At 42.6% G+C, this 12,935-nt stretch overlaps 1 protein-coding gene across 1 annotated transcript in view; it reads left to right on the top strand.

The window, feature by feature from the left end:
- Window positions 1–12,935, top strand: part of LOC120936169 (cytochrome P450 2K6-like) — a 31,281-nt gene that overhangs the window by 764 nt on the left and 17,582 nt on the right. Inside the window, exons 2-4 of the mRNA XM_040348323.1 lie at window positions 1,221–1,383; window positions 7,178–7,327; window positions 10,841–11,001. Coding sequence (XP_040204257.1) covers window positions 1,221–1,383; window positions 7,178–7,327; window positions 10,841–11,001 — 474 coding nt within the window. The remainder of the gene's footprint in view (window positions 1–1,220; window positions 1,384–7,177; window positions 7,328–10,840; window positions 11,002–12,935) is intronic.

Here is a 12,935-nt window from a genome sequence, read left to right as displayed (position 1 = left end):
GTCTTGTTTACATAGGCAGATCGTCGTTCTGCTTGTGTCACGAACGATCGGCAGGTACCGTCAGTGTGAGGGGAGGAGAGCTGACCAGCGGCATTTCCTCACAGGAGAGACATGCGCAGATATTTAGGGCACTGATTATTAGTGCAGCCCCAACAGTGGCCATCAGTTTACACACACAGATCCCGGTTCTCGCTGTGTCACGAGTGATTGCAGGTGCCCGGCGCTCATTGCGCCCACCGGGCACTCGCATCGGGTCCGGGGGCGAGTTCCCTGTGGCTACTAATGGCAGCGCGTGCACCAGTACTAGCCACAGGGCAAAGTGATGTAACATAACGTTGTTTTGCCCAGCCGTGCCATGCTGCCACAGTAAAACTGCGGTGGCTGGTCGGCAAGTGGTTATGGCATATTTCAAAGCAAAAAAAAAACCACATATGTGATACATCTCTGCAATGCATGCACATTTTATCACTTTAACCACCTCCCGCCCGCCTTATAGATAAATGACAGCAACTGGGTGAATCTATTGTTCATATAACGTTGTCCCACTCTCACGGTGCTTGCATGCCCACGGGAGCGTGCAGCATGGCGATCGGTAGCATGCTGTGTCACTGGGACATGGCGCATCCCCGATCTCAGTAAAGAGCCGATTGTGTGGCCCTTTACCCATGTAATTGGCTGTGTCAAACCACAGCTGATAAAATGTAGACAAGGAAATGCCAGTTATTGGCTCTCCTTTCCTCACACTGACAGAGTGTGAGGAGAGCTGATCAGTGGCATTTGCTCACAGGAGAGACATGCACAGATATGTACAGTAGGGCACCGATTATTTGTGCAGCCTCAACAGTGGCCATCAGTGATGCCAGTATGTGCCCATCAGTGATGCCAGTCATTGCCCATTAGTGCTGCCTATGAGTGCCCACCAGTGATGCCAATCAGTACTGCCTTTCAGTGATCATCAGTGCCTGCTCATCAGTGCTGCTCGTCAGTGCCCATCAGTGCTCATCTATGCTGCATATTAGTCCCTCCTCATCAGTGCCACCTCATCGATGCCCTGCAATGCCTTCTCATGAGTGCCTATAAGCTGAATGAGCAAAAATTTAGTTTTTTGACTTGCTATTTTTTTTAAATCAATATCACCAAAATCACTCCATTCTTCCCTATTTGGTATCAAATTGCTGCAAATTACATACAGTACATATGACATTATTTTGTCTTGTCAGCTCTCAAAACAATATGGATCTGTGTTCAGTATCCAGATGGGTGGTGTGAAAATGGTGGTATTATCTGGCTACGAGACCGTCAAGAATGCACTTGTTGACTATGCTGACGAATTTGCGGAAAGGCCCCACATACCGATGTTTGAGGACATGAACAAAGGGTTTGGTATGTTTATAGTACACTCATAATTTCTATAATTTTGTGTGCAACAATTACATTTTAGGGACAACAAGTTTAAATTGATATGTAGAACCAAGACTATTTAGTACTTTTCAATACTAAAGACTATAAATGATATTAACACAGAGAACGAAGCTGCAACAGTTCCAGAGAAAACATTTGAAAATAGTACATTGATTAAAAATAGGGATAAAATTCAGTTTTTTGGTCAAATGTGAGTCTGAGACAAACCCAAGCTCTTCGCGATTTGCTGATCCAGCAAACTAAAGCCGGATTTTGCCATCATTGCAACCAATAATGCAATTCCAGCCATCTGTGAGTGTGTGTTGAAGTAGTTTAGGGGGAGCAGACAGTTTGTGTATAGGGAGAGTTAGTTGGTATACTGGTATATATTGTACTACATTTTTGGGAATTGCAGTGTGGTGGGCTACATATTCTTGTTTACCCCCCTTCCTTAGTTTTAAGTTCGGAGTGCCACAGTTCTTTTTAGGACAACCTTTTTTTATGCGTCAGCAGCAAATGTAGTTACTGTTTAGCTGTTTATCTGTTGGGTGCCCTTTCGGCATTTTAATTGGTTTATTGAGGTTTTTAGCACAGCACCACATACACCCCCTTTAGCCATAGGGCACTGTATTCCTGCTATAGCAATAGCTGCCTAAACAGGTTTTTCAGGACAAAGGGCTGCACCATCTAAAGGCAGGCCATATCTGTCTTTTGGACCTAAAAGTGACCATTGCTATACACAGACCCAGCAGGCAGTAGTTGAGTGGCTGACAAAGCTTTCCTCTTCTTCCTCCTTCCTGTCCATCTACTGTGCATTTTTTGTTGCTATTGTCTCTGAAACAATACACTGTATTGTTTATTTCATGATAAAATGTGCCTTGCCTTTCCTCACTATACTGAAGAGTAAAGAAGCTTCTCACTCTCCGGCCACTGTACAATAATTGTATTTTGTACAGTTGGTTATTGTCCCTTTTATAAAACACGCTAAAGGTTTGTTTCAGTATAAAACCTCCCCCATTATTCCCTTTTATATTGCAGCCTTATTAAGCTGCTTACATACAGTTCAGCCACTGTACTGTGTGTGTTACGTCTACCCCAACGCAGGTGGTCAGACACTATAGCTGGCTACTGTGTACTTCACCTATAGCAGCCCCCTTTCCCATAAGGCAAGCAGGCCTACTGTTACTTGGTTTCCCCTGGGTCTTATACACAATGCTATAGTGCCTGGCTGCCACGCAAGGGCAGGCGCAAACTGAGCAAAGCAAACAGGTACTTGTGATTGGCAGACAGGCAGCGTGGTTCTATGACAGTCCAGGTAAAAGGCAGGTTGAGTTCAGGGAATAGTCCAAAATCTGGTCCATACACAGGGAAATCCAATCTAGCAGAGCAACAGATGGGGGCTTGATCAGGAATTACACAGGTATCACGCTTTATCACAAGTATGCGAGTGAGGGTTTGGCTGGCATATGACAGGTTTGGTTTTCACCCAGAGATCACTTACATCACCTTGCAGGTGGAGTGAAAGACAAGGAGAGTGACATAGCTAAAACCCCAGATGCTGGAATAAGGAGCAGAAGCACTAGATGCTCCTGACAGTGTGGCAAGTTAAAACCTGCCAAGCTGTTACCTTACCATCCAGTCGTTGTACAATATCTGTGGCTATAGTTTTTGAAATAATACACTCTAATGGTTAATTTGAGATAGGCCTGCCTTGTCTCTTTCTCTATTATTGCAGCCTAACTAAGCTTGCTACATGCTGTCAAGTCACTACACATTATATGTAGCTATTCTCTTATGAAATAATTCACTTTTAAGATAAAACCTGCCTTGCCTCCATCTTACATTGCAGCCATATCAAACTGCTTACACATTGTTCAGTCACTATATGATATTTCTGAATACTGTCTCTGAAAAAAAATCTCTTCCTATTATATTGTAGCCTAACCAAGCTATTTACATTTTATATAACTGTGAACATTGGCTCTCAGATAATACTCTAATTTGGATTGCAAGATAAAACTTGTCTTTTCTCTCTTTGGCAGGCACACACACCACGTAGCTTTAGGTGTACACTGCAGAGGACACGGACAGTATACACACGACGTATCTTTAGGTGCACACTGCAGAGCACACAGACAGTACACTACGTGAAAGTACTTGCAGCAATATCTTCTGCCTGTAGTATTAATATGAGCAGATCCCTGACTCTAGGAGTGAATATGAGAAACACCAGCTTTACGTTAGGTGCACAATGTGCAGAGGACACAGACAGTACACACTCACGTAGCTTTAGGTGCACACTGCAGAGGACACAGGCAGTACACACACCATGTAGCTTTAGGTGCACACTGCAGAGTACACAGACAGTACACACACCATGTAGCTTTAGGTGCACACTGCAGAGGACACAGACAGTACACCACGTGAAAGTACTTGCAGCAATATCCTCTACCTGTAGTATTAATATGAGCAGATCCCTGACTCTAGGAATATATATTAGAAACACCAGCTTTACGTTAGGTGCACAATGTGCAGAGGACACGGACAGTACACACACCACGTAGCTTTAGGTGCACACTGCAGAGGACACAGGCAGTACACACACCACGTAGCTTTAGGTGCACACTGCAGAGGACACAGGCAGTACACACACCACGTAGCTTTAGGTGCACACTGCAGAGGACACAGGCAGTACACACACCACGTAGCTTTAGGTGCACACTGCAGAGGACACAGACAGTACACCACATGACAATACTGCAGCTAGCACAATCACCTGCCTGCCTGTCAGTAAATTAGGAAGAGCGGATCTAGCTAAACTATACAGTGTATAAATATATATACTGTAGGTGACTGCGATATTGTGTCAATCTCGCTCTCTTTCTCGGCAAGATTTACCACCTACAAGCCCCGTCGCGGGAGCCAGCGCCGAGCCGGCTCGCCGTGATGGGGAAAAAGCTGTCATAGAAGCGACGGGGATCCGACTTGGATTCCCGCCAATTCTAGCCTCGGCGTTTGGTATGAATCATGAGGGGGAACTCCACGCCAAATTTTAAATAAAAAAACGGCATGAGTTCCCCCCCAGGGGCATACCAGGCCCTTAGGTCTGTTATGGATTGTAAGGAGAACCCCCTACGCTGAAAAAACGGCGTGGGGGTCCCCCCACAATCCATACCAGACCCGTATCCAAGCACGCCGCCTGGCCGGTCAGGAAAAGAGTGGGGACGAGCGAGCGACCCCCTCCTGAGCCGTACCAGGCCGCATGCCCTCAACATGAGGGCGTTGGGTGCTCTGGGGCACCCTGGCTTTGGCCAATTATGGCTCTCCGTTTTTTGCAAGCTATGATTGGCCAAGCATGCGGGTCATAGTGCATTCTTGGCCAATCATCAGCCAGCACTGCGATGCCGCAGTGAATTATGGCCCGTGAAACGCCACTCGAATTTGGCGCGGACGGCCCAAAACGTTCGTAATTCGACATACGATCGAACATTCGCTGTATGAGTCGAACGTGAGTTCGTCCCTACTGGGACGTGAGTTCATCCCTACTGGGAAGTAACCAGGCGCTACACATATATAAAGAAAACAACACTATAAACCCCACTCTAATGAAATGTGAACAAGTGAACAAATAATAGGGAAATGGATGAATAACCATCAAATTAAATAAACATGCAAAAAAAACATCATTTGAACGGTGGATCAGGGATAATCCTAGAAAGTTGACTAGTTGTATATGAAAAGTTATATACTGTGAGGGAATAGTCCTATATGTTGGATGGCTATCTGAATGAGCCAATACCCTTGAAGGTGTTCCCTTGGGGGTCTGCCACAGTGGGGGTAGTGAATCAGATAAAAAATCCATAGACTAGTCTCCTAGAACTCTCACCTTTAGTCTAGTAGCAATTCGCATAGATAGGTGATTATGTGTTCCAGCCTCAAGTACTGTTTTCTCCCTTTCCTCTCCTCTATCTTCTATAGTTATATATCTGATATGGCCGTTAACTCCTGCCTCTACCGTGAGTCACCTGGTATCTCTGTTGACCTATCCTCAGACATTCCAAATTCCCTTCTATTGGCAGATGAAACTGTATCAAAACATCTTAAAATCTACCCTGTGATAACAACCTTCAGAAGGTCAAGGTCAATGAAAGACAGTCTGGTTCATAGCCATCACCAATACCTCATTATCCAGCCATAGACTGCTCCATGTCTCTAGGAGCCTCACTGATTCTTCAGCTCATGTGTGACTTCAAACATAAGCAAAACTTGCCACCCTTCTACTTCCTGCCACAACTGCACAAGAGTAGAAATTTGAGCGAGAACTATTGGATTGGGCTTTAAGGGCACACAGTACAATTTGTATTGAAAAACTAAAATATTTATTAATATGGAATATCATAAAATCAGTCAGACAGAAAATCAATTTTGGGAATTGAGTCAGTGGCTGGTACTACAAGGGTTATAGCAACAGTTATACAGTCTCAATATACATAAGCTTAGTTTAGAAAGCACAGTTGAAGATACAATCTTGGATAGTATAACCCAGGTAGTGATCCGGAGGTTTAATGGAGGACTTGCTCTACATGATTAAGTTTACAAGTATACATATATGGAAATAGTATATACATTATACATCTACAGAAAAATAACATATGTTTGACAAAGTATACAAAAAAGCAATAATGCATGAAATAATAAAATGAAAATAAAAATAAAAATATGTATTTATCAATGCAGATGTGGCACAGCAAGAGGACAACGTGTCACCAATTACCCACTAGGGAGAGAGTGTGAAGAGAGAAATAGGGAAGGACATAGCAAGGGGATGGGATGAGAAGGGGGGGGGGGGGGGGGGGGGGGGGGAAAAGGAAAGAAGGGGAAAGAATGGAGGTAAAAAGAAAAAGAAATGGTAGTAGCAGATGTGTATAGGAGGTATGTAGAACTTACATATAGGCCGTGTCTGCATTGATAAATACTTATTTTTATTTTTATTTTCATTTTATTATTTCATGCATTATTGCTTTTTTGTATACTTTGTCAAACATATGTTATTTTTCTGTAGATGTATAATTTATATACTATTTCCATATATGTATACTTGTAAACTTAATCTGTTTCTTGTATATATGTTTTATTAGATACAATATCTTTCTGCTCCTGAGGAAGCGCGAAGCGCGTAACATGTAGAGCAGGTCCTCCATTAAACCTCCGGATCACTACCTGGGTTATACTATCCAAGATTGTATCTTCAACTGTGCTTTCTAAACTAAGGTTATGTATATTGAGACTGTATAACTGTTGTTATAACCCTTGTAGTACCAGCCACTGACTCAATTCCCAAAATTGATTTTCTGTCTGACTGATTTTATGATATTCCATATTAATAAATATTTTAGTTTTTCAATACAAATTGTACTGTGTGCCCTTAAAGCCCAATCCAATAGTTCTCGCTCAAATTTCTGTAATATCGGGGCGGTGGAACATCTCCAATAGGTGCATTCACAGTGTCACCCTGTGACTTATGCACATTAAAATAGGCCCTCTCTTTTCATAAATACTGCACAAGAGTAGGCTATACCGAGTGATCCCAATCAACTTCTAACTTCAGCTTATTCAATTCAGCTTTGCCAATAGAACCTAGAATCTGATTGTTACTGTGCACAGCCGTACCAGATTCTGTGTGTGCCAGTTTTAATAAATCTCCCCCACTGTTTTCATATCTGCGCATGGTGCAAATCAGATATGTAGAGCTGATGAATTCTTTATTCTTTCACAGGTGTCCCATTCAGCCATGGTGAGAACTGGAGAATAATGAGAAGGTTCACTCTCAGAAAATTACGGGACTTTGGCATGGGAAAGAAAACCATAGAAGATCGGATTGTTGAAGAGTGTGGATTTTTTACTAAGGAACTGGAATTATTAGAAGGTTGAAATTTAGGGCTGGGTTTCTATCACTGGAGCCTGTAGGCATTCAATTTTTACATTTATTATTCCAAGGCTGCAATTATTCAAAATAAATAATGTTATAAAAGACAATGGCCCGGATTCACAAAGCACTTGCGCCAATGTATCTCCAGATACGCCGCGTAAGTGCAAATATGTGCCGTCGTATCTATGCGCCGGACTCACAAACTAAGATATGCCTAAAACAGGCTTCATCCCACCGACGTAACTTGCTTACGCCGGCGTAGAGTGGGCGCATATTTACGCTGGACGCATGTGGAGCTCCCATTGATTTTCTATTCCAATATGCAAATGAGGGAGATACGGCGATTCACGAAGGTACGTCCGCCCGGCGCAGTGCGCGTAAATTCATACGTCCGGCGTAAGGTTATGCCCCATAAAGGAGGTGTAACTCAGCAGCATCCATGCAAAGGGAACACAAGCCGGCGTATTTTACGTAGCTTATGTTGGACGTGAATATGACTAGGCGTAGGTTACGTTCACGCCGTAGGCAGTGATCCGACGTATCTTAGGGAGTAGTTCCGACGTGATTCTGAGCATGCGCACTGGGATGCGTCCATGATTTGCTTTCCGGTTCCCAGCTGGTGATCGTTTCAGCACCCTTTTACTTATTGGCCATTTTCCTGGAAGGTGTGCAGTTGGAATATTTTGTGACGTTATACGTATCTGTCTGGCGCTCGGCGCATCATTTGCATGGGTCACGCCTCATTTGCATGGCTCACGCCCACTTCCATCTACGCCAGCTTACGCCTAGGAAACCCAGCGCAGTTTTGGGAGCAAGTCCTTTCTGAATTCCATACTTGCCTCTCTGCGCTGCGTCGGCGTAGTGTACAGGAGATACGCTACTCCGGCATAAATGTGCGCCGCTGACTGTGAATCCGGGCCATACAATCTCTACAAGTAGAGCAGTTGTTTAAAAGAAAACGGTTAAAAATTAAGCATACTAACTGGAACACAAAAATGTGGACAATTGTTTAATTTCAGTCATCTGACTTCATACTCTTTGGGATCAAAGTAAAGTTGCTGGCCCCATCCTCTCTTACAGATCTGGGCATATCCTGCCAGCCTGGAGGCTGGTTTTACTATAAATAATGGGTATACATTTTATTCAATATTTTGTCATGTTTAGGGGCTCTTTCACACGGGACAGATCCGTGATGATCCGCCCGTGAACCTCCGCTTGCTCAGCGGGGATCGCTCCGTTGATCCCCGCGGATGACAGGGACACTGTGCAGGGGCCTCCCTGTCAGATCTCCGCTCTCCTTTATGGGGGATCAGATGAACACGGACCGTCTGTTCGTGTTCATCCAATCCGATCTGCAGACGGATGGAAAAATAGGGTTTTCCTCCGTCTGCAGAATCGGAGGATTGCGTAACCGAGTGAGATTGGATGTCAGCAGATGTTCATACGCTGACACCCGCAATCTCATAGGGACCAATGTATGTCCCTTTTTCATCCGCACACGGATGGATGAAAAAGAGGACATATGGTCCGCCCGTGTGAAAGAGCCATAAGATTACTCTTTTTTTCCTAGTACAAATTATGGCAAGGTATTTTGGAAATTTAAGAAATACGTTTTTTTTTTACATTTTTTAAAAAAAAATTATTTATTTTATGCGCTCCTAAAAAAAAAAAAAAACAATCAAAATGAATGAAAAACAAAAAATATTGATGTTAAAAATAAAAAATAAATTTGAAAAATCATCACCAAGCTAATGGAAGAAAGAGTTACTTGGGACTGGTTAGGGTTAGTTACAGGTTAATAAAGGGTTAAATAGGAAAAAAAAAATTATGGTTTCTTAAATTCATTTTTTGTAAGGTTTCTTAAATTAATGCCATACGTACATCAAAGGTTACACATCTAATCTACATATGATTAAAATAGTAAATACAGTGACAAAATACATTATATTTACTCAATGACAGTTGCAGACTATTTCGAAGTGTCATTTTATACATCTGTGTTTTGACAGCTGCCCCAAATAAGTAATACATAGCGGGCCAAATTCTCAAAAAAGCTGCCTAACTTAACTTTCAGCAGTTAAGTTACACAGGCGTTAAATTTCTACCTAAGTGCCCGATCCACAAAGCACTTACCTAGAAATTACACGCCGTGTAACCTAAGTGCCTCCGTCGCAAGGCGGTCATCTGATCGAGGGGGCGATTCCTATTCAAATGAGGCGCGCTCTCGCGCCGGACGTTCGGCGCATGCGTGTGACGTCATTTTTCCCGACGTGCATCGCGCGAACGTACTTTACGCCAGGCTTTGTGGATCGCGACGGGACAATAAAGTTGCGTCGGGTAAAAAAAAAAATACGCGCCGGGAATTTTTTTTCGAAATTTTAAAAAAAACGCGGCGATCGAAAAAAAGGTTTGTTTTTACAAGGTCTAAACAGTTTAGGCCTTGTAAAAGCATCCCTAATTTTACGCATGCAAAACATAACTTACGCAGAAAACACAAAGCTAAAAAGCTTGTGGATCTGCCTAAGTACTCATTTGCATACGCAAAGCGGCATTTCGACTTGAAATGCCCCCAGCGGCGGATGCGGTACTGCATCCTAAGATCCGACAGTGTAAGTCTATTACAGATGTCGGATCTTCTGACTATCTTTGGAAAAATCCTTCTGAGGATCGTTTCCAAAGATAGCCACAGGGATACGCAGGCTGAACAGCAGTTCCGCCTGCGTATCTCCTTTGAAGATTTGGCCCAGCATTCCCAGCTGTCATTTTGACAGCTGGTAATAGTGGTAGGGGAAGCAGTGGCAAGGATATAGGAACTGAATGTAAGAGACACATCCTTAATACATCCAACATCAGTATCTGGCTTCACATATGGTCATTTGACTGAACGGCAACAAAGTCCTACAGACACACTTCAAGACTTCAAGCCCTGTACACACGGTCCAGAATCTCGTCAGGAAAAAAACGTTGTTTTTCCTGACGAGATTATTGGCAAGAATCTCTTGCCGGCCAAGTGTACAGACACTCCATTCAAAAGAAGCGCCGTTCTTTTGAATGACATGAACGCGGTGACGTCATAGACTATGAAGAGCATGCGCTTGTCACATTCCATGCCGTCACCGCCATCTTGCTACAACCTACCTATACCTTGGAAGCTACCGTACATGCGTCAAAGTCATTTCGAGCATGCGTGGGTTTCCATGGAGAGGTAAGTATACACACGCTCGGGTTTCTCGGCAGGAAACATGTTCTCTATTTTTCTCGTCTAGATTCTGGGCAGTTTTCTTGATGAGAAACCTCAAAGCCTCGTACACACGCTCGGTTTACTCGGCAAGAAAGCTCTGCCAGCAGTTTTCTTGCTGATTCTTGTCGAGAAAACCGAGCGTGTGTACGAGACGTCAAGGGAATTTCATATAGTAAATGCCCACAGTTTTGGAATGAGATGCCAAAAATAAACTTCAAGAGCTATCATGACTCCATTGGTGATCTAAATTCGTTTTTCTGTCATAATAGGCAAACCAGAAGACTTGGCCTCAAAAACTAATTTTGCCATTGGAAATATAATTATATCAATCATCTTTGGACACCGTTTTGATTACCAACATCCCATCTTACTTCGACTCATTGGACTTATCAGCGAGAACATGAGACTTGTTGGGAGTCCCTCAATTGCGGTAAAATACATAAAAAGTTGTATAATATAATATGGGTGTTTGTGTTGATATGAATATACATACAGTATCTCACAAAAGTCAGTACACCCCTCACATTTTTGTAAATATTTTATTATATCTTTTCTTGTGACAACACTGAAGATATGACATGTTGCTATAATGTAAAGTAGTGAGTGTACAGCCTGTATAACAGTGTAAATTTGCTGTCCCCTCAAAATAACTCAACGCACAGCCATTAATGTCTAAATGGCTGGCAACAAAAGTAAGAACACCCCTAAGTGAAAATCTCCAAATTTGGCCCAATTAGCCATTTTCCCTCTCCGGTGTCATGTGACTCGTTAGTGTTACAAGGTCTCAGGTGTGAATGGGTGAACTCCATGCCCAAAAGGGTTAAGGCAGTGCCGGAAAATAATGGTGGCCACAAAAAAATCTCCGTTCCCTGCGACGTTACGACGCATGGGAGCGGAGAACGGCGCCAATTTCAAATAGGTAAACAAACACAATACATACAGTATACTGTAATCTTATATATTACAGTACTGTATGTAAAAAATACACACCCCCCTTGTCCCTAGTGGTCTGCCCAGTGTCCTACATGTCATTTTATATAATAAAAACCTTTCTTTCTGCCTGCAAACTGTAGATTGTCCATAGCAACCAAAAGTGTCCCTTTATGTCAAAAATGGTTTTAGAGCAGCTAGAAAACAGCGATAATAAATTATAATCACTTGCAGAATTGTGCGATAGCGATTTGTGGTAAATTCGTCATAAAAAAATAAAAGTAATGACAGCGACAATTCTGCAACTGAGCAAATTTCAGTGATTTTGAGTTGATTACATTATTGAATAATTTTTATTATAATTATATTATTATTTGTTATAATTATTTATAATTATTTATTATATTATAATTTATAATTTTGTTTTTAAAAAAATTCATACCCGGGATGCCTACTAGACTCTTGTTTGGTCAGATTTAAGTGAGTTATTACTAAGAATTACAGGCCTACAGTATAAAACACCAAATTTCCTTGCAAATAATGGTACCGCTTTCAGCACCTTTTTTCGGAAATAATCATACCGCCAGGGAGGTTAAACAAGCTGTTCATTCACTACTTTACATTGTAGCAAAGTGTCATTTCTTCAGTGTTGTCACATGAAAAGATATAATAAAATATTTTAAAAAATGTGAGGGGTTTACTCACTTTTGTGAGATACTTTACATAAGACCTTAGGGTGTTAATAACTCTCTGTTCCAAATGCCACTTTATGTATTAACATATCTTCTTAGACCTAGTCTGTCTGGACAGTGTGGGGAACTGCTGCATACACACGTAAGTGTGCAGGTAGAGGGAATGCTCGGTCGTTTTCTAGGATAAATTCAAGGCAAAACTAGATTTGTAGGGCCAGATTCATGTAGAATTGCGGCGGCGTAACGCATCGCATTTACGTTACACCGCCGCAAGTTTTACGGGCAAGTGCTTGATTCACAAAGCACTTGCCTCTAAACTTGCGGTGGCGTAGCGTAAATCAGTCCGGCGCAAGCCCGCCTAATTCAAATGGGGCGTGTATCATTTAAATTAGCCGCGTTCCCGCGCCGAACGTATTGCGCATGTTCCGTTTTGTAATTTCTCGCCGTGCTTTGCGTGAAATGATGTCGCGCCAACGTAATTTTTTTAACGGCGACGTGCGTTACGTCCTTTCCTATTCCCGGATGACTTACTAAAAAAAAAAAAAAAAATTAAAATTCGACGCGGGAACGACGGCCATACTTTAACATGGCTGGTCTAAATCTAAGCCATGAAATAGCAGCCGTAACTTTACGCCGGGAAAAGCCGACTAGCGACGACGTAAGAGAATGCGACAAACGTGCGTAGCTTCGTGGATCGCCGTAAACAGCTAATTAGCATACCCGACGCGGAAAACGCCGCAAA

Source organism: Rana temporaria, chromosome 4 (genome assembly GCF_905171775.1).
Source record: "Rana temporaria chromosome 4, aRanTem1.1, whole genome shotgun sequence".
NCBI classification, from domain to species: Eukaryota; Metazoa; Chordata; class Amphibia; order Anura; family Ranidae; genus Rana; species Rana temporaria.
This window is presented reverse-complemented; position numbering and strand designations above follow the sequence as displayed.